Source organism: Coregonus clupeaformis, chromosome 11, assembly GCF_020615455.1.
Source record: "Coregonus clupeaformis isolate EN_2021a chromosome 11, ASM2061545v1, whole genome shotgun sequence".
Taxonomy (NCBI): Eukaryota; Metazoa; Chordata; class Actinopteri; order Salmoniformes; family Salmonidae; genus Coregonus; species Coregonus clupeaformis.
In genome coordinates, this window is record NC_059202.1 from 25,974,189 (window position 1) to 25,996,447 (window position 22,259).

The window sequence follows — 22,259 nt, forward strand, 5'->3', positions numbered from 1 at the left end:
GTCTCTGTCTCTCTCTGTCTCTGTCTCTGTCTCGCTCTCTGTCTCTCTCTGTCTCGCTCTGTCTATCTGTCTCTCTCTCTGTCTCGCTCTGTCTCTCTGTCTGTCTCTCGCTCTCTCTCGCTCTGTCTCTGTCTCGCTCTCTGTCTCGCTCTCTGTCTCGCTCTCTGTCTCGCTCTCTGTCTCGCTCTCTGTCTCTCGCTCTGTCTCTCGCTCTGTCTCTCTCTCTGTCTCACTCTGTCTCTCTCTCTGTCTCTCTCTGTTTCGCTCTCTGTCTCGCTCTCTGTCTCGCTCTCTGTCTCTCTCTCTGTCTGTCGCTCTCTCTGTCTCGCTCTCTGTCTCGCTCTCTGTCTCGCTCTCTGTCTCGCTCTGTCTCGCTCTCTGTCTCGCTCTCTGTCTCTCTCTCTGTCTCTCTCTCTGTCTCGCTCTCTCTCGCTCTCTCTCTCGCTCTCTGTCTCGCTCTCTGTCTCGCTCTCTTTCTCGCTCTCTGTCTCGCTCTGTCTCGCTCTCTGTCTCGCTCTCTGTCTCGCTCTCTGTCTCGCTCTCTGTCTCGCTCTCTGTCTCGCTCTCTGTCTCTCTCTCTCTCCCTCTCTGTCTCTCTCTCTCTCACTGTCTCGCTCTCTGTTTCGCTCTCTGTCTCGCTCTGTCTCGCTCTCTGTCTCTCTCTGTCTCTCTCTGTCTCGCTCTCTGCCGAGGTATGTATAGTTTTTTGTGTGCTCTAGGGCAACGGTGTCTACATTGAATTTGTATTCGTGGTCCTGGCAATGGACCTTTTTTGGAACACCATTATTTATGTCTTACTGAGATTTTCTGTCAGGGCCCAGGTCTGACAGAATCTGTGCAGAAGATCTAGGTGCTGCTATAGGCCATCCTTGGTTGGGGACAGAAGCACCAGATCATTAGCAAACAGTAAACATTTGACTTCAGTTTCTAGTAAGGTGAGGCCGGGTGCTGCAGACTGTTCTAGTGCCCTATATGTTGAAGAGGGTGGGGCTTAAACTGCATCCCTGTCTCACCCCACGGCCCTGTGGAAAGAAATGTGTTTTTTTGACAATTTTAACCGCACACTTGTTGTTTGTGTACATGGATTTTATAATGTCGTATGTTTTCCCCCCAACCCCACATTCCATCAATTTCTATAGCAGACCTTCATGCCAAATTGAGAGAAAGCATAAGAAAGACTTTGCCTTTGTTTTGTTTTTTTGTTTGTCAATTAGGGTGTGCAGAGTGAATACGTGGTTTGTCATACGGTAATTTGGTAAAAAGCCCATTTGACATTTGCTCAGTACATTGTTTTCACTGAGGAAATGAACTAGTCTGCTGTTAATGATAATGCAGAGGATTTTCCCAAGGTTGCTGTTGACGCATATCCTACGGTAGTTATTGGTGTCAAATTTGTCTCCACTTTTGTGGATTGGGGTGATCAGTCCTTGGTTCCAAATATTGGGGATGATGCCAGAGCTAAGAGATTATGTTAAAGAGTTTAAGTATAGCCAATTGGAATTTGTGGTCTGTATATTTTATCATTTCATTGAGGATACCATCAACACCACAGGCCTTTTTGGGTTGGAGGGTTTGTATTTTGTCCTGTAGTTCATTCAATGTAATTGGAGAATCCAGTGGGTTCTGGTAGTCTTTAATAGTTGATTCTAAGATTTGCATTTGATATTGTATATGGTTTTGCTATTTGTTCTTTGTTAGTGGGTTACCCATACATCTCCATTTTGGATAGATAGCTCTTCGTGTTGTTGTTTGTTTAGTGTTTTCCAATTTTCCCAGAAGTGGTTAGAGTCTATGGATTCTTCAGTTACATTGAGCTGATTTCTGACATGCTGTTCCTTCTTTTTCCATAGTGTATTTCTGTATTGTTTTAGTGATTCACCATAGTGAAGGCGTAGGCACAGGTTTTATGTGAGGGTCTCTGTTTTTGGTTGGATAGGTTTCTCAATTTCTTTCTTAGGTTTTTGCATTCTTCATCAAACCATTTGTCATTGTTGTTACTTTTCTTCGATTTTCTGTTAGAGATTTTTAGATTTAATAGGGAAGCTGTGAGGTCAAATATACTGTTTAGGTTTTATACTGCCAAGTTTACAACTTCCCTATTACAGTGGAACGTTTTGTCCAGGAAGTTGAATTTGTTGTTGCCTAATTGTTTTTTGGTAGGTTTCAACACTACTTTCTTTCCATCTATAGCATTTCTTAATATTATTCAGTTCCTTTGGCTTTGATGCCTCATGATTTGAGTATTGCTCTGTTCAAGTAGACTGTGATTTTGCTGTGGTCTGATAGGGGTGTCAGTGGGCTGACTGTGAACGCTCTGAGAGACTCTGGGTTGAGGTCAGTGATAAAGTAGTCTACAGTACTACTGCCAAGAGATGAGCTATAGGTGTACCTACCATGGGAGTCCCCTCGAAGCCTACCATTGACTATGTACATACCCAGCAAGCGACAAAGCTGCAGGAGTTGTGACCCGTTTTTGTTGGTTATGTTGTCGTAGTTGTGCCTAGGGGGGCATATGGGGGAGGGAATGCTGTCACCTCCAGGTAGGTGTTTGTCCCCATGTGTGCTGAGGGTGTCAGGTTCTTGTCCAGTTCTGGCATTTAGGTCGCCACAGACTAGTACATGTCCTTGGGTCTGGAAATGATTGATTTCCCCCTCCAGGATGGAGAAGCTGTCTTCGTTAAAGTATGGGGATTCTAGTGGGGGGATATAGGTAGCACAATACTGGTCTCTGTCTCTCTCTCTCTCTCTCTCTCTCTCTCTCTCTCTCTCTCTCTCTCTCTCTCTCTCTCTCTCTCTCTCTCTGTCTCTCTCTCTCTCTCTCTCTCTCTCTCTCTCTCTCTGTGTCTCTCTCTCTCTCTCTGTGTGTCTCTCTCTCTCTGTGTGTTAGTGCATGCACGTGTGTGCAAGGTGTGTTTGCAGTGCAAGGTGTGTTTGCAGTGCAAGTTGTGTGTGTGCAGTGCAAGTTGTGTGGTGTGTGTGCAGTGCAAGGTAGGTGTGTGCGCAGTGCATGTTGTGTGTGTGTGCACCGGTGCTTCTAACTGTGTGTTTCTCTGCAATGCTACATCAAAACCTCATCTCACACATGCTGACTCTGTTTGACTCCATCTCATTTTGACACGCTGCATGGGAAAGTTTGTTAGTAGACTGTGTCCACAAACACCCTCCTCTCTCTCTCTCTCTCTCTCTCTCTCTCTCTCTGTCTCTCTCTCTCTCTGTCTCTCTCTCTCTCTCTCTCTGTCTCTCGCTCTCTCTCTCTCTCTCTCTCTGTCTCTCTCTCTCTCTCTCTGTCTGTCTCTCTCTCTGTCTCTCTCTCTCTCTCTCGCTCACTCTTTCTTGTTCTCTCTCTGACTCCCTGACACCCTAGCGCCATCTAGAGCCCTTTGAAAAAGAGACGGATGAAGGGAGAGCGGGATGGCAAGAGAGAGGGAGGGAGGGAGAGAGAAAGAAAGAGAGCCTTCTCCCGGTTATTTATAGAGCTGGGAGGATATTTTTAGCGCAGTGTTGCCATGTGAACGGGCTGTCGGAGCGATGGAGGAGACGGGTGTTCCCATGCGGAGCTGACTACTCATCTACTCTCTCTCCTTCCTTCTCCCCCACTCTCTTGCTGTCCCTCCCTCTCTCACTTGTCTTTCCCTTTCTCTCCCTCGCTGTCTTTGTCAGTCTGTCATTCTCTTGCTCTCTCTCTCGCTCTCTTTCTTTCTCTGTCAAACTCTCCCTCTCTCCTTCTGTCTTTCTCCCACTCTGTTACTCTTCACCCCTTCTCCCTTACTCCTTCTTAATCTATTCATTTCTCTATCTCCTTTTCTCACTGTCAGTCATTCATTCATCCATCTGCCTGTCACTGTGGCCATGATGGAGCCCCACCCGTCTGAGAGAGGGACAGTCTGTTTCTCTTCTCCTCTCTCCATCTGTCTCTGTCTTTCTCTTGCTCTCTCTTTTTTCTCTCTCTCTCTCTCGCTCTCTTTCTCTCTCTCTCTCTCTCTTGGCCCACTCCCTCCATCTAGCTCTGTCTTTCTTCAAGATGATTGTCACTCAGTACTGTGGGTCGAGGTGTCTTTGCAACCTCAGGGGTGGGCGTGTTTCCATAACGTTCCCTAAGGAACGTAGAGGAGAGTCCTTATTATCATCAACGGACCGTTTGCGTTGCAGCATGTGAAAATCATGAAATCATATGAAATCAGACAATATGAAATCATGAATGGATGTTTGAAGTTACATAGATGGTATAGGCCTCCTGTAGCTCAGCATGGCACTTGCAACGCCAGGGTTGTGGGTTCGATTCCCACGGGGGGCCAGTATGAAAAATGTATGCACTCACTAACTGTAAGTCGCTCTGGATAAGAGCGTCTGCTAAATGACTAAAATGTACATGTAAATGTATAGTACAAATACATTGATTGCACCGGCACCAGAAGTATCATTATGTCATTGTTTTTTCTTAGCTCTCAACACGAAAGCTGTACAGTAGTTTCATAAGTCTTTATTAGAAGGAGTCTTTCATTTAGAAGATCATTTTTACCTTGCCTTACCAATCTATTACAAGAAAAAAATAGACATTTCCTACATGGTTTATTGGCATTACGTTTACAAGGTAAAGCAGTCGATATGAAGACAGTTGATGAGATGAAACGCTTGATTCTTTCCACTGTATGACATATGTGTTTAGGTGATGGCTACAGAGCTGTGTGTGTGTGTGGGGGGGGGGTTAAGACCAATCTATATGTCCTGTGACCATTGGCAGTCATCTTAAATGTGTTCTTCTCTCCCCTAGGGCCTGAACATCATCTTCAACGTGGCTCTGGCCCTCCTCAAGGTGTGATTGGCTTCCTTTACTTTGATTTATATACTGGGGGTACTGTTTCAATTACAGACAAATTCTGTTATGGTATTGGACGATTCACAGTCAACACAGAGGCCTAGACTTCGACCTGCCTTTTAGATCGCTATGAATCAGATTATATTAAAAGGCTTTTTGACCTCAACGGTCTTGAGGTAGAAGTTGGCCCTAACCACAGATCCAGAATCAGATGACCCAACCCTGAAATCCGAACCTTTCTGAAGAAAACGTCAAAAAATTATGTTTCTGTGCTTTTTAACCAGACTCAAGATACAGACCACCATCCTCTCTTACTTATGAACCTTTTCACTGATTAAAAAAGTCACTGTGGGGGATTCTGCAGTGTTGAGTAAATCCATGGGAAGAGCATCTCTGCTGTCAGAGGATGTATGATGTTATGTGTAGTACCTGGTGGAGGACTGTGTTGTAAGAAAGTGGAATATTTTGCCTATGTCTCCCTCTGCTGCCCATTGATTTATTTGATTTAACCAAGGTCTCTTTCACATACACTATACACATCAATACACAGTCATAGAAATCTAACACATTCTTCAGTAAAAAGGTAATCAATCAGCCTTTTGAATTGTCCTACAGGCACCAATTTATCACATTTTTTGAGAGTAAGATGCCAAAAAAACTAAAAAGCAGATTTAGCTAACTTAGTGGAGATCGATGGGATCTCCAGAGTTAGCCGTCCCTGAGACTGGGTCTGGTATCTTGTACTGCGGGGGGAGACGAACAGACACTCAGTGTTGGTCCAGATCAGGGTCAGGGTCATCTATCATACGGAAAATAATAGATTGAAACAGGGAGGGACTACCTGGAGTTGTCTAATAACAACCACTCTGAAGCCATGTCATTTTTTTTATACTATTGTTTATTTCATTACATTTTACTGATACTTAAAAATGTTTGCGCTTTGTTCACCTTCAACGATAGTTTGCCAAGGAAATGGATGAATGCTGTGAAATACGATAAAACAGAAAAATCTGGAAATGTAATGAGAGATTAGGGAAATACTATATTGTTGGCAGATCTGATTACGATGGTATCAATCTACTTGTGTTGATGCCAGGTGTTGGGATGGGGATGCTATTGCAGATCCGTCAGCATCACACAGGGATTATATATATGGCGATTACATTTATGTTTCAGAACAGGCAATATTTCACTGTGATGTTTGGTTGATGCGGCATAATGTTGTTCTACAAGCTTTCAGGGATGCATGAGGCTGTGCTATTATAGTGTGCTCTTCAACTCTTTATCTTACTCAATATTATTTTCAATATGTATCAGATACTGTAATTGCAGTGCTATTGCTGACATATTAATAGGCTAATCAATTAGTCTTGGACCCCAAACTATTTGTTACCGTTCTGCATTGAGAGACAAAATCCCATAACCCCCTACCATTGGGAGTTTTCATTTTGGACTAGGTAAAAAAAAAGTAAATAAAATGTTGGTGATAAAGTGCTGAATTCTTTGCAGTTCAGGTTGTAGGCCTATGCATTGTTATAAAATGTTGACAAAAGACTGAATTTGCATACTACTCACTGGGAGAAATTGTCATGCACTGTAAATGTAACTTTTCGCTGGCATTTTATTTTGAATAATGTTGAGTCACTGCGAGGGGAAATGGGTTACAGTGAGGATGACAGGGTCATCAGAAACCTACTGTATCATTCTCCGTACCACACGTCAGACCCTTGGATGGAGGGAGAGATGGAGAAAGAGATGGAGAGGCGGGTGTCTTTACTATTAATGAGAGATAAAGAGAATGTGAGAGAGAGATGAAGAGAGAGACATTAGTGGGTAGAAACCATGTGTGACGTGAACCCAGGTGAACTAGCAGCTCCTGGGAGGGCTATGGTGATGGCTCCTTCTATTTGAACCAATACTTTGTTTCTACACACTGTCTCCTCGCTGATGATACCCATTGCTGTCTATTGTTAGATTTAAAAAAGCCTCCAGCTACAACAGAATAGTGCTTTCATGCTATTAAAGCATATCTTGTGTGTGTCTCCGATTGGCCAGGCATGACAGCATTCTTCCCGGAGGCTCCCTCTCCCCTTCCATCTCCCCCACCCCCTCTATACCTCGGTCTCTCTCCCCCTCCCTCTCCCTCTGGGCACTTACCCGCCCCTGCCGGTCTACCGTAGTCCATCAGGAGTGCACGGCAGCAGCAGTAACATTTTAGCTGTTATCAGTTAGCTATTAGCTGAGGTGTAGAAAAGGGGGAGGGGGTCTTACATTTTTTCAGGGATGTCTACCGCAAGCTCATCGACCCGCAGATCTGTCTCTCATACCCTTCCCGTCTCCTTCTCCTCCTCTTGTCTTCTAGCACCTCTCTGCCTCAGCCTCTGTCACATGCTCTTTCGCTATCTCTCCCTACATGTTTTGTGTGCGCATGCTCTGCCGTCCTTCCGCCCAGCCCCAGACCAGACCTCTGCATCGGAGCAGCGGTGTTAGCCAATAGCATCGCAGACCTTTTTAGCTGAGCGAGTGCTGAAGGAGAGAGGGGAAGGGAGAGAACGGAAGAGGAAGGTGGGAGCACCTGTGTGGTTTCTCTCCACATGCCTCCACTAGCTGTTGCCAGACCATACCCAGACCTGTGGCTCCAGAGGTCCCCTGCTCCCCCGTTTGGCCGAGGGTTTGGACCAGCAGAATCTGACATTGCAAAAGGACCCTCCTGCAAAGGACCTGGAAGGAAACCTTTACCTTGACTGGAAGGATTTCTATCCTGGATGTGTTTCCTTATGGAAGTCTGCTGGAGGTCTTAGATTTAGGAGTCCTTTTTAAAGCCTTTGTGGATGTTTCTTCCTAAGTGAACTCTGCTTCTGAGGGTGTTGGCTTTTTCAATGCTCCTTTATGGGAGCAAATAATTTCCTGCCAGAGAGAGAGAAACACACACACACTCTCAGGCTTGTGTGTCCAGTGTCCTGCTAAAGCTCACTGTCAGAGCCTTTCCTCCTCTGCCTCTCCCTGATCTCTAACACCACCATGTCTGTTTCCTCTCTTGGACTCTGAGTCACCATCGTCTGTAAAGTCTGTTCAGCTGTAAACAACACAACGCCAAGACGACACTGTTTGGGATGGAAGCAGCTTCAGCCTAAGGCGGCGTGGCTAATAGACATAATCACTTCAGTCTCTTCCTCCCCTCAGCTTCCGAAGTGTGTTACATCAGAAAGGACCGCTTCGGACGTAAAGGGACTACATCATTTGGAAGGGAGGGATGTTTGTGGACACATTTTCTGAAGCAAACTCAATCTGCCGTGACCTGTACGTCTATATGGTTACCTCTAGGCTGAAGAGTATCATTGAAGTCTTGGGCTCGGTTGTGAAAATAGGGATTCTCTCTCTTTGAAGAAGGGAGGGGGATAAAAAGTGGAAGACTCATTACCTGTCATCTGCTTAAACCGCCTAGCCACGTGCCTGTCTGTTTTGTTGCTAGGCAACGGCGTGCTCCCGTTTTTGGATTTCTTTGGGGGGGGAAAAGCAGATGAGTATCCTTTTACAACCGTGACTGCACTGTATTGTTCTGGCTCACCGTATCTACATTATGCCGAATGCACTGGTCAGTTGTGATGAAGTGAAGATAGTGTTGTCAGGCCTAGGGGCTGTATCAGCTCTCTGACAATGGAGCTTACTGAATGAACCCAACGAACTCACTGATTCTCTACGGTGCTCAAACCCACTGGATCCTGTCTACCTGTGGAAATCTATTTATGGTGTATTTTTGCAGAGTTTGTATTATCGGGGGACGACAGGCTTGGCCAGTCTATCGAGAGTAGCTCTGATCCAATACCTCATTGTGTGTGTCACTACCCGATGCGGAACTATACACCTATTCTTTCCCACAAAAGGTAATCGCTGCCATTCGTTAAGACCTAGCTTGAATTGCTGAATTGCCAAACAGCCAAAGAAAGAAATCTCTGCTGGACTCTGACCTCAATTCTTGGCCGGATTGACCGACATTGACGCAGACTTAGCTCGGACATAGCTGGGACTGCACGCTGGAGTCGCCCTGCACCCTGGACACCCTGGCCCCAGAGCTGGAGCCTCTCTCTTCTCCGCCCTCCTCTCCCTCCTTTTCCCCTTCCACCCAACCATCACCCCCAGTCCCTGCCATGCCCACCCAGCTACCAGCGGCACTGCGGAGGGGCAGCTGGGGGGCAGAGGAAGGGGGTTCAGCGGAGGAGAAAGCTGGGGAGACAGACTCTGTCTGTAAGGTGATGGGGCTCCTGGGGATGGGCCATCGTCTCTTCGTCCCCAAACTACTGCCGGTGAGAGATTTACATTTAAGTAATTTAGCAGACGCTCTTATCCAGAGCGACTTACAAATTGGTGCATTCAACTTACAGTGGGGAAAAAATTATTTAGTCAGCCACCAATTGTGCAAGTTCTCCCACTTAAAAAGATGAGAGAGGCCTGTAATTTTCATCATAGGTACACATCAACTATGACAGACAAAATGAGAATTTTCTTTCCAGACAATCACATTGTAGGATTTGTAATGAATTTATTTGCAAATTATGGTGGAAAATAAGTATTTGGTCAATAACAAAAGTTTCTCAATACTTTGTTATATACCCTTTGTTGGCAATGACACAGGTCAAACGTTTTCTGTAAGTCTTCACAAGGTTTTCACACACTGTTGCTGGTATTTTGGCCCATTCCTCCATGCAGATCTCCTCTAGAGCAGTGATGTTTTGGGGCTGTCGCTGGGCAACACGGACTTTCAACTCCCTCCAAAGATTTTCTATGGGGTTGAGATCTGGAGACTGGCTAGGCCACTCCAGGACCATGAAATGCTTCTACGAAGCCACTCCTTCGTTGCCGGGCGGTGTGTTTGGGATCATTGTCATGCTGAAAGACCCAGCCACGTTTCATCTTCAATGCCCTTGCTGATGGAAGGAGGTTTTCACTCAAAATCTCACGATACATGGCCCCATTCATTCTTTCCTTTACACGGATCAGTCGTCCTGGTCCCTTTGCAGAAAAACAGCCCCAAAGCATGATGTTTCCACCCCCATGCTTCACAGTAGGTATGGTGTTCTTTGGATGCAACTCAGCATTCTTTGTCCTCCAAACACGACAAGTTTAGTTTTTACCAAAAAGTTATATTTTGGTTTCATCTGACCATATGACATTCTCCCGCTCTAGCAAACTTCAGACGGGCCTGGACATGTACTGGCTTAAGCAGGGGGACACGTCTGGCACTGCAGGATTTGAGTCCCTGGCGGCGTAGTGTGTTACTGATAGTAGGCTTTGTTACTTTGGTCTCAGCTCTCTGCAGGTCATTCACTAGGTCCCCCCGTGTGGTTCTGGGATTTTTGCTCACCGTTCTTGTGATCATTTTGACCCCACGGGGTGAGATCTTGCGTGGAGCCCCAGATCGAGGGAGATTATCAGTGGTCTTGTATGTCTTCCATTTCCTAATAATTGCTCCCACAGTTGATTTCTTCAAACCAAGCTGCTTACCTATTGCAGATTCAGTCTTCCCAGCCTGGTGCAGGTCTACAATTTTGTTTCTGGTGTCCTTTGACAGCTCTTTGGTCTTGGCCATAGTGGAGTTTGGAGTGTGACTGTTTGAGGTTGTGGACAGGTGTCTTTTATACTGATAACAAGTTCAATCAGGTGCCATTAATACAGGTAACGAGTGGAGGACAGAGGAGCCTCTTAAAGAAGAAGTTACAGGTCTGTGAGAGCCAGAAATATTGCTTGTTTGTAGGTGACCAAATACTTATTTTCCACCATAATTTGCAAATAAATTCATTAAAAATCCTACAATGTGATTTTCTGGAATTGTTTTCTCTCAATTTGTCTGTCATAGTTGACATGTACCTATGATGAAAATTACAGGCCTCTCTCATCTTTTTAAGTCGGAGAACTTGCACAATTGGTGGCTGACTAAATACTTTTTTTCCCCACTGTAGGATAGCCAGTGGGACAACCACCCTTTTTTTTTTTTGGGGGGGTAGAAGGATTACTGTTATACTTTTCCAGGTATTCCTTAGAGAGGTAGGGTTTCAAGTGTCTCCGGAAGGTGGTCAGTGACTCCGCTGTCGTGGGGGAGCTTGTTCCACCATTGGGGTGCCAGAGCAGCGAATAGCTTTGACTGGGCTGAGCGGGAACTGTGCTTCCGTAGAGGTAGAGGGGCTAGCAGGCCAGAGGTGGATGAACGTAGTGCCCTCGTTTGGGTGTAGGGTCTGATCAGAGCCTGAAGTTTAGGAGGTGCTGTTCCCCTCACAGCTCTGTAGGCAAGCACCATGGTTTTGTAGTAGATGAGAGCTTCAACTGGAAGCCAGTGGAGTGTGCGGAGGAGCTGGGTGACATGAGAGAACTTGGAAAGGTTGAACACCAGACGGGCTGCAGCGTTCTGGATAAGTTGTAGGGGTTTAATGTACTGGATAGGGACTGGGGTTGGGGCAGGGACTGGGATAGGGACTGGGATAGGGACTGGGATAGGGACTGGGATAGGGACTGGGGGCTGGGACAGGATAGGCCTTAGGCCAGTGTTGGGCAATCTTACCCTGCGAGGGCCACTGAGGGCCAACAACATACTTTTGTAATGTAGCTATATTGTTGAATAGCTTGGGCTGTTAATTGAGTGTTTTGTGTGAATCATTATTTTGACGATGCATCATTATGCCATTGGGTGGTGCTATTACTGTTAGGCCTGTTACCATGGTACACAACCCGTTTTAACCACCCATCTCCCTTGAAATGACACTAACAGATATCTTTGTTAATGTGAAGGGAATTTCCAGGTAAGTAGTCGTTGATAAAAATCAATCAGAGATAAATCAGGTTTATTACAAGTTGCAACGGGGAGACACTGCCAGAACAGAAGCAGATAAAATGTCTAACGGGCCTCTTGGAGAAGGCCCTTCTATATTAATCACACAGCGCTGAAGGTACTGTAAACACCAGCACGAGGCGTGTAGGAACATCGGCTGCAACAGAATCGCAGTATCACAGATACATTATCAGTGTGCCCTTGGCTCAGTCTGGTGTCAAACTGTAACCATAACATTCAACACTGGTAGACATTTGATACTGGCAGTTAAACAGGTCAAAGGTAGGAACATCAGTACTTAGTCTCCAGCAATCTGTTGTAACTAACTTTTTTCACTAAACAAAAACGACTTTATTAAATATGTTACTTAAAACATGGTTAAGTCCTGTTTCCCTTCCCTCCAGGGAAAGCATCTGTCTGCGTCTTCCCGCACATACCATCATGTTTATTACATATCAATCCATATCAACAGTAAATAAAATAGACTTTACTATACAAAGTTGGACATTAGTATTTTATTTAACCAGGTAAGCCAGTTGAGAACAATTTCTCATTTACAACTGCGACCTGGCCAAGATAAAGCAAAGCAGTGCGATTAAAAACAACAACACAGAGTTACATATGGGGTAAAACAAAACATAAAGTCAATAATAAAACAGAAAATATATATATACAGTGTGTGCAGATGTAGCAAGTTATGGAGGAAAGGCAATAAATAGGCTATAGTGCAAAATAATTACAATTAGTATTAACACTGGAATGATAGATGTGCAAGAGATGATGTGCAAATAGAGATACTGGGGTGCAAATGAACAAAATAAATAACAATATGGGGATGAGGTAGTTGGGTGGGCTAATTTCAGATGGGCTGTGTACAGGTGCAGTGATCGGTAAGGTGCTCTGACAACTGATGCTTAAAGTTAGTGAGGGAGATAAGAGTCTCCAGCTTCAGAGATTTTTGCAATTCGTTCCAGTCATTGGCAGCAGAAAACTGGAAGGAATGGCGGCCAAAGGAGGTGTTGGCTTTGGGGATGACCAGTGAGATATACCTGCTGGAGGTGTTGCTATGGTGACCAATGAGCTAAGATAAGGCGGGGATTTGCCTAGCAGTGATTTATAGATGACCTGGAGCCAGTGGGTTTGGCGACGAATATGTAGTGAGGGCCAGCCAACGAGAGCGTACAGGTCACAATGGTGGGTAGTATATGGGGCTTTGGTGACAAAACGGATGGCACTGTGATAGACTACATCCAATTTGCTGAGTAGAGTGTTGGAGGCTATTTTGTAAATGACATCGCCGAAGTCAAGGATCGGTAGGATAGTCAGTTTTACGAGGGCATGTTTGGCAGCATGAGTGAAGGAGGCTTTGTTGCGAAATAGAAAGCCGATTCTAGATTTAACTTTGGATTGGAGATTCTTAATGTGAGTCTGGAAGGAGAGTTTACAGTCTAACCAGACACCTAGGTATTTGTAGTTGTCCACATACTCTAGGTTAGACCCGTCGAGAGTAGTGATTCTAGTCGGGTGGGCGGGTGCCAGCAGCGTTCGATTGAAGAGCATGCATTTAGTTTTACTAGTGTTTAAGAGCAGTTGGAGGCTACTGAAGGAGTGTTGTATGGCATTGAAGCTCGTTTGGAGGTTTGTTAACACAGTGTCCAATGAAGGGCCAGATGTATACAAAATGGTGTCGTCTGCGTAGAGTTGGATCTGAGAGTCACCAGCAGCAAGAGCGACATCATTGATATACACGGAGAAAAGTGTCGGCCCAAGAATTGAACCCTGTGGCACCCCCATAGAGACTGCCATAGGTCCAGACAACAGGCCCTCCGATTTGACACATTGAACTCTATCTGAGAAGTAGTTGGTGAACCAGGCGAGGCAGTCACTTGAGAAACCAAGGCTATTTAGTCTGCCAATAAGAATGCGGTGGTTGACAGAGTCGAAAGCCTTGGCCAGGTTGATGAAGACGGCTGCACAGTACTGTCTATTATCGATCGCGGTTATAATATCGTTTAGGACCTTGAGCGTGGCTGAGGTGCACCCATGACCAGCTCGGAAACCGGATTGCATAGCGGAGAAGGTACGGTGGGATTCGAAATGGTCGGTGATCTGTTTGTTAACTTGGCTTTCAAAAACTTTCAAAAGGCAGGGCAGGATGGATATAGGTCTGTAACAGTTTGGATCTAGAGTGTCACCCCCTTTGAAGAGGGGGATGACCGCGGCAGCTTTCCAATCTCTGGGGATCTCAGACGTTACGAAAGAGAGATTGAACAGGCTAGTAATAGGGGTTAAGACAATTTCGGCAGCTAGTTTTAGAAGGAAAGCGTCCAGATTGTCTAGCCCAGATGATTTGTAGGGGTCCAGATTTTGCAGCTCTTTCAGAACATCAGCTGTCTGAATTTGCGTGAAGGAGAAGCGGTGGGGGCATTGGCAAGTTGCAGCGGAGGGTGCAGAGCTGGTGGCCGGGGTAGTGGTAGCCAGGTGGAAAACATGGCCAGCCGTAGCAAAATGCTTGTTAAAATTCTTGATTATTGTAGATTTATCGGTGGTGACAGTGTTTCCTAGCCTCAGTGCAGTGGGCAGCTGGGAGGAAGTGCTCTTATTCTCCATGGACTTTACAGTGTCCCAAAACTTTTTGGAGTTAGTGCTACAGGATGCAAATTTCTGTTTGAAAAAGTTAGCCTTTGCTTTCCTAACTGCTTGTGTATATTGGTTCCTAACTTCCCTGAAAAGTTGCATATCGCGGGGGCTATTTGATGCTAATGCAGTACGCCACAGGATGTTTTTGTGCTGGTCAAGGGCAGTCAAGTCTGAGGAGAACCAGGGGCTATATCTGTTCTTAGTTCTGTATTTTTTGAATGGGGCATGTTTATTTAAGATTGAGAGGAAATTACTTTTAAAGAACAACCAGGCATCCTCTACTGACGGAATGAGATCTATATCCATCCAGCATATCCCAATTTAGGTCTCCAAGCAGTACGAACGGGGGGCAATCAATTCACATATGGTGTCCGGGGCACAGCTGGGGGCTGAGGGGGGTCTGTAGCAAGCGGCAACAGTGAGAGACTTATTTCTGGAAAGGTGGATTTTTAGAAGTAGATGCTCAAACTGTTTGGGCACAGACCTGGATAGTATGATAGAGCTCTGCAGGCTATCTCTACAGTAGATTGCAACTCCACCCCCTTTGGCATTTCTATCTAGACGGAAAATGTTGTAGTTGGGGATGGACATTTCAGAATTTTTGGTGGCCTTCCTAAGCCAGGATTCAGACACTGCTAGAACATCAGGGTTGGCGGAGTGTGCTAACGCAGTGAATAACTCAAACTTAGGAAGGAGGCTTCTGATATTAACGTGCAGAAAACCAAGGCTTTTACGGTTACAGAAGTCAACAAATGATAGCTCCTGGGGAGTAGGAGTGATACTGGGGGCTGCAGGGCCTGGGTTAGCCTCTACATCACCAGAGGAACAGAGGAGGACTAGAATAAGGATACGGCTAAAGGCTTTAAGAACTGGTCTTCTAGTGCGTTGGGTACAGAGAATAAAGGGGGCAGATTTCTGGGCGTTCTAGAAAAGATTCAGGGCATTATGTACAGACAAGGATAGGAAGGATATGAGTACAGTGGAGGTAAACCTAAGCGTTGGGTAACAATGAAAGAGATAGCATCACTGGAGGCACAAATTGAGCCGGTCTAGGCGTGTATGGGGGGTGGAACAAAGGAACTATTTGAGGCAGTTTGAGAGGGACTTGGGGTTCTACAGGGAAATTGTATAAGAAGAACTAACTGGAACAGCAATAGGCAAGGCATATTGACATGGGAGAGAGGCATAAAGCAATCACAGGTGTTATTAGAGAGAGCTAAGACAACAACTGGTAATGGCGATAAAGTTTGGGCTGAGGCTAAACAGAATAAACAGGACAGGGTACATTTTACATTTACATTTTAGTCATTTAGCAGACGCTCTTATCCAGAGCGACTTACAGGTGCAATTAGGGTTAAGTGCCTTGCTCAAGGGCACATCGACAGATTTTTCACCTAGTCAGCTCGGGGATTAGAACCAGCGACCTTTCGGTTACTGGCACAACGCTCTTAACCTCTAAGCTACCTGCCGCCACACGGGTACCGTGTAAAGGAACAGTCCAGAAGGCATCAGCTGTGCAGCTGAGTGATCATAAGGTCCAGTGAACAGCAATATGTGATTCTGAGAGCAGTTCAAATTGGTGCTTCAGCATAGCGAGCAGGAAGCACGGTTGTAGTTGGCGTGTGCTAGCGGGCCGGGGCTAGCAGATGGATCTTCGTGGTCGTCGCAACGGGAAGCCTGTTGAAACCACAGACGATTACGTCGGCAGACCAGTCGTGATGGATCGGCAGGGCTCCGTGTCGACTCTAGGAGGTCCCGTCCGGTTGACAGAGAGGTAGATAGCCGGGAGATGTGCCTGACTCAAGGCTAGCTCAAGGCTGATTAGCAAACAACAACGTTCATTTGGTTGCAGCTAGCTAGTTGCGATTATCCAGTGTTAAAGGTCCAGTGATTCAGTAATTCCGGCAGAAAATCCGATAGGTTCTGGGTCGATAACTCGCTGTGCAGACTGTGCAGACTGGCCGATAATAGTCCAGGCTAGAGGTGGCTGGTAGGTAGTGCAGGCCACGGACAATGGAGAAAAGCCGCTAACGGTGGCTAATAGCAAGTAGCTAGTTAGCTGGTTAGCTGGCTACTCCCGTCCGGTAGACAGAGAGGTAGATAGCCGGGGCTAGCTCAAGGCTCAAGGCTAACTGGTGCTACGGGGGCAGTGGTGATTAGCCTACAGCAACATCCATTCGACATCCATTCGGTTGCGGCTAGCTAGATCCGGTGTTATGGTCCAGTGATTCAGTTATTCCGGCAGAAAATCTAGTTAGCTAGTTAGCTGGCTGGCTAGTTTCAACTGGAGATTCTAGATAAAGGTGAGTAAATAATATAATCCGTTCCGCATTGAGTGAGGCGGGTTGCAGGAAAGTATATTTAGTAGAAGGATGAAAAGTGTGATAGGGAAATATATACGTAAAATACAAAACAAATACAAAAAAACTGGCTATTTACATGGACACACAAGAGAACACGACCGCACTGCTACGCTATCTTGGAATTGTATTATAGTGTCATGTTTTCAGACTTTCTTCTGTCAATAACTCTGGTTGAGATTTACTAAGCATTTGTACTACATACAAAACATAAAGTCCAAAACATTTTACTTTATATCTTATTCCTTCAAGTCTTCGCTTTACCTTTACAGTTCCCTCTATAAAAAAACGGGTGCAGTTTGGGCCAAACACATAGCAGATAGATTGAATTAAATTGATTCTCTGTCTCTCTCTCTCTCTCTCTCCGTTATACCCTATTCTATTGGCTGAGCTTATCTTATCTTTTCTCCTCAGACGTCCAAGGAGGACCTGCTTCAGACTGACTTTGAGGGGGCTCTGAAGTTCTTCCGGGTCCAGCTGCCCAAACGCTACCGGGCTGCAGAGAACGCCCGCAGGCTCATGGAACAGGCCTGCAACATCAAGGTAGGAACCATTATTCTCTGTTTTCTGTTCACTCTGTTTCACACACTGCACCGACCACTGGTCCAAAAGTGAGCATATGCTTCCGACTGGGCGAAGTCCGGTTTTATTTTCAGAGATGTGGAATTGTCAGTCTAGTTGAATTGGATACATGACTTCTAAGCCAGGTTTGCCATCATAGCCAAACAGGTTATGATGATATCTACCCCTACCACTCCAGTATCTCTGCACATTGTAAGTATGGTATTGGCACTGACCCTGGAACTGACACTGTATCTAGCTTTCTCGTGTTCTTCTTATCAGTAGTACTATAAAACATTTTAAAAAGTCAAGTGTTTTTGTTCTACTTGATTTTATGTTTTATAATACTACTGATATTGTTGGGAAAGAGCAAGCAAGAAAGTAATTGCACTGTACTAGTGCACGTGACAATAAAATGTAACTTGATGTTTCCTTGTAAACATATTTCCTTCTCTCAATATCTTCTATATCGAATGGCACACCACATCCGTGCCCTGTCAGTGTGTGGTTGTAGATGTACACTATACCTCCTACCTCCTCCCACATGGAGAATATAATGAGATCTGTGGTATTTGGGGAATGTGCTGAGGTCAGAGAAGTGGCTTAAGGCTGCCTGCACGCACGCGTGCACGCAGACACACAGACACACAGAGAGATGGCAGCAGAGCATCACAGACTCAAGTCTTAACACGCATGCACACACTCTTACGCAGCAGCTCCCGTGTGTGTGTGCTCGTATGTTCTGTGTGTGTGTGCTCGTATGTTCTGTGTGTGTGTGTGCTCATATGTTCTGTGTGTGTGTGTGCTCATATGTTCTGTGTGTGTGTGTGCTCGTATGTTCTGTGTGTGTGTGTGTGTGTGTGTGTGTGTGCTCGTATGTTCTGTGTGTGTGCTCGTATGTTCTGGTGTGTGCTCGTATGTTCTGTGTGTGTGTGCTCGTATGTTCTGTGTGTCTGTGCTCGTATGTTCTGTGTGTCTGTGCTCGTATGTTCTGTGTGTGTGTGCTCGTATGTTCTGTGTGTGTGTGCTCGTATGTTCTGTGTGTGTGTGTGTGTGCTCGTATGTTCTGTGTGTGTGTGTGCTCGTATGTTCTGTGTGTTTTTTTTAGCTTGCTTTGCAACTGTGTATCGGGGGCAAACCAGAAAGCAGGGAGCTTTTTAGATTTTACAGGAAGGAAGAATAGTGATGGAAGAGATCATTCTCTCCATCCACACCCATCCCTGCGCTATGTATGCATCTCTCTCTCCCTCCACCTCTCCCCTGTGTATGTCTAATCACAGGATATCCTGAGTGTAGACACTCTGCATAGGTTATTATGTAATTATTGTCTCGTACAAGCTTGTCTTTGAAAGCTTCTGGAGGAAAATGATCTGCTAAATGTTTGAGTAATATTTCTTCACCTTCTCACATACTGACATGATAAAAAACTGTTGCGCGCGTGCTTGGGCACACACACACACTGCCCCTGCAGTACTATGGTGTTATATGCCAATGTGCGATCTTCTGAGTCATTTTGCCCTGAGAAATGTATTCGCTCTTCACACACACACACAGTGAGTCAGCAGCAATAGGACAAGGAAGTGGAGGAAAACTCCTAATCTCTGTATTTTTCAACTAGCAGCTGTACATTGATTCTGGATCTACTCTCAAGTGTCTAGAGAGACTTTATTTGGCTCAACTAGAGAGAGAGACTTTGTGAGAGAGTGAGTGAGACTCTTTCACGCACAAACAGTCACATGGGCAGGTGCTGGTAGAGATTTCAATCACCTTTGGGTGTAGATAAACTCTGCAGCATGACTGAAGACGAGATGAAACCAGCCTGTACTCTGAGCCTGCATGGCTGTTTGTTTTGGTTTAACCACTCGACCCAAAGAGGAGGAAATCAAATTGACTGGCGGCTAAAAGACGGTCTTGACGGTGATTGTGGTGGCTTAACGTGTAATAGTAACCTTGTGAATAGCTGACTGACTGGCCTAGGAACTGCTGTGTAATACGAAGGACTTTCGTGCTCTGGGGCATCCAAGCAACTGCCTTGACTCTGACCCAGGGCAGGGAGAAATTGTTAAACTGTTACCAACCACTCTCTCCCTTCCCCCCCACACTCACTCACTCTCTCACACACACACACACACACACACACAAGGGAGGACCATACAAGAAGCAGCGTCAGCACGTCAACCCCCATTGACTTCGCAGAAGACACACACAACAGAATGGCACAACCGTGTGTGTGTGACAGGACCCCACCACTCATGAAGCTGGAGACTCTTATCTCCCTCACTAACTTTAAGCATCAGTTGTCAGAGCACCTTACCGATCACTGTACCTGTACACAGCCCATCTGAAATTAGCCCACCCAACTACCTCATCCCTATATTGTTATTTATTTTGCTCATTTGCACCCCAGTATCTCTATTTGCACATAATCTCTTGCACATCTATCATTCCAGTGTTAATACTAATTGTAATTATTTTGCACTATAGCCTATTTATTGCCTTACCTCCATAACTTGCTACATTTGCACACACTGTATATATATTTTCTGTTGTATTTTTTGACTTTATGTTTGTTTTACCCCATATGTAACTCTGTTGTTGTTTTTATCGCACTGCTTTGCTTTATCTTGGCCAGGTCGCAGTTGTAAATGAGAACTTGTTCTCAACTGGCTTACCTGGTTAAATAAAGGTGAAATCAAAAAAATATAAAAAAATCATGAATTGCCTGATTTTAAAACCCATCCAGCAAGAGAGAGGGAACTGACCGTGTGTGTGAGGAATGAGCAGCAGCAGCCCTCGCATCTTGGGATTTCAATTCTCCCTTCAATGTCCTCTGAAGTGACATTGTGCCTGAGGTGTTTTGACAGAGAAGAGTCTCCAGAATTACATTTACATTACATTTTAGTCATTTAGCAGACGCTCTTATCCAGAGCGACTTACAGTTAGTGAGTGCATACATTTTTCATACTGGCCCCCCGTGGGAAACCTGCACAGGATCGGTACATCCGAACATCACACCTGCGGGACAGGTACAGGATGGCAACAACAACTGCCCTAGTTACACCAGGAACACACAATCCCTCCATCAGTGCTCAGACTGTCCACAATAGGCTGAGAGAGGCTGGACTGAGGGCTTGTAGGCCTGTTGTAAGGCAGGTCCTCACCAGACATGACCAGCAACAACGTCGCCTATGGGCACAAATTAGCCACTCTATTTTTGCATCTTGTCCTTTTTGAACACGTTTTTCACATCATTTTGTGGAACTAAAAAAATATTTTCTGGAAGGTGTGTATGTGCATGCGTGTTCCCTTCTCTCAGGAGACAAATCTCATGGAGTGAGTCCGAGAGATACTCTCATCACTTGGTGTCATAAGAATCAATGAATCACAGTGTCTACCGGCGACCACAACCATCATACCGTCAATGAATCTATACTTTACCACGGACAAGCGCAGAGTTGAAGCAGTTGATGATAAACCTCATGAATATGTTCATGAGAGCCAAGGAAGGAAAGCTAAGCTAGCCTGCTCAATTTAAATTGTCCTTACATTTTATTAGTTGATGTCTGAAGCGGATCAACTTGACTCCTAAGCAGCTTAGTCGAGTACAAGAATTCACTGGCACCTGCTAGTTGGGAAGCGAGGCTAAGCTTTCAACGACTAACAACCCCCCCGGATTATGGGAAATAATTTACATTTCACAGCCCTTAAACGCCCCAAGGACGATGTTGAGGAAACATTGAGACATTTCCAGGACAAAAATAAGACTTATCGAGGCCTTGGAACCTTTTTTTAGTATTTTAAATCCATTCAAAACCAACTCTGGATTGCCACTGAAGGAGCTTGATTTGATAATTTCTTCTGCCTGCCTTTGAAATCCCTCTGGTTTCACAAGTTAGAAGAGAGGGAGAGGGGGAGAGAGGGAGGGAGAGGGGGAGAGAGGGAGGGGGAGGGAGAGGGGGAGAGAGATTGCTGTTTCTTAGACGCTACTCCCTTGAGAGAAGGAAGAAAGAAGAGAAGGAGGAATAAAGGATGAGAATGTTGTATACAGTGCCTTTCCCCACCAGGGAGCTCTCCTAAGAGAGAGCTGGGCAGAGCCTCAGCAGGAACTACTAAAGCTAACCACGATGGGGTCCTGATGAGTCCGGCTGCAGGCAACGCTGCAGACAGCTGTGTGGTTTAGCTTTTTTGTGGCACCTTGAATTCAAAGCGTAAACTTTGGGACTTGATTTGAATTGCAGTCATATTTTTTTTCTTCTTTTTATTCATTGTTTTCGTTTTTAAACTTTTTTGGGGAGGACACACAGTGTGTGACGTGTGCAGACTGCGGAGGCACTTACCACATCGAGTCATTGTGGTCTGACAGTTCCAACACTTCCTCACACAGTTGTGTGTGTAGCCGACTCAGAGTGCGACTAAACCAAACTTCATCTTACCAAGACCGAAGAGAGTGGAAAATAATACCAGGAGTGCAACCCGAGAGGAGCGGGAAAAACGCCACGGAAGAGGACCAACAAATGAAGAATAGAGGAGGGGAAATACTCTTCTGAGGAAGAGGGGGAACGAAAGACACTATCCTCCTCACAACACGCTTCAGAACACCAAGCAGCAGAGGGAGAAGAGACAACAGGTGTGTTGTTCTGCAGGGCTCCCTCCTCCCTCGCTCAATCACTCCCTCCCTTAGGGGTGTGGCTTGTACCCTGAGGGACATTGAAAGAGGCCAGTCACTCCTCAGGCTCTCTGACAGACCTGTTGACTCCACTCTTCCTCTGCACTTCTTTCTTCCACTCCTTTACTGTTCTCCTCTTCACCCACCTGTGGAATCGACTGCCCTGTGCCAAAATGATGGAAGAGATCTCTATCACGGTGGCGTACGACGCCCACGTCATCAACCAAATCTGTGAGGAGGATATCCTGGCTAGCCTGGTGGCCCTCTCCAAGCCTCCCAAACCTGTGGTAGGTCTAAGTCCCTCCTCATTCCTGGCTACTTCGGCAACTCAACTCTGTTCATGCACTCTAACTGCCTGAGAACGGCTAAAGGAAACACTTTTTTTGCAGGAGCGAG

General features: G+C 45.6%; 1 protein-coding gene across 3 annotated transcripts in view; it reads left to right on the forward strand.

The window, feature by feature from the left end:
* Positions 1-22,259, forward strand: part of LOC121576449 (rab GTPase-activating protein 1-like) — a 193,104-nt gene that overhangs the window by 145,597 nt on the left and 25,248 nt on the right. Inside the window, exons 18-19 of one of the 3 annotated variants that reach the window (XM_041889596.1) lie at positions 4,772-4,813; positions 17,051-17,179. In XM_041889596.1, coding sequence (XP_041745530.1) covers positions 4,772-4,813; positions 17,051-17,179 — 171 coding nt within the window. Of the gene's footprint in view, positions 1-4,771; positions 4,814-6,977; positions 9,121-17,050; positions 17,180-21,269; positions 22,151-22,259 lie in introns of those variants that run through there. The other 2 variants (XM_041889597.2, XM_041889598.2) reach the window with 2 other exon arrangements.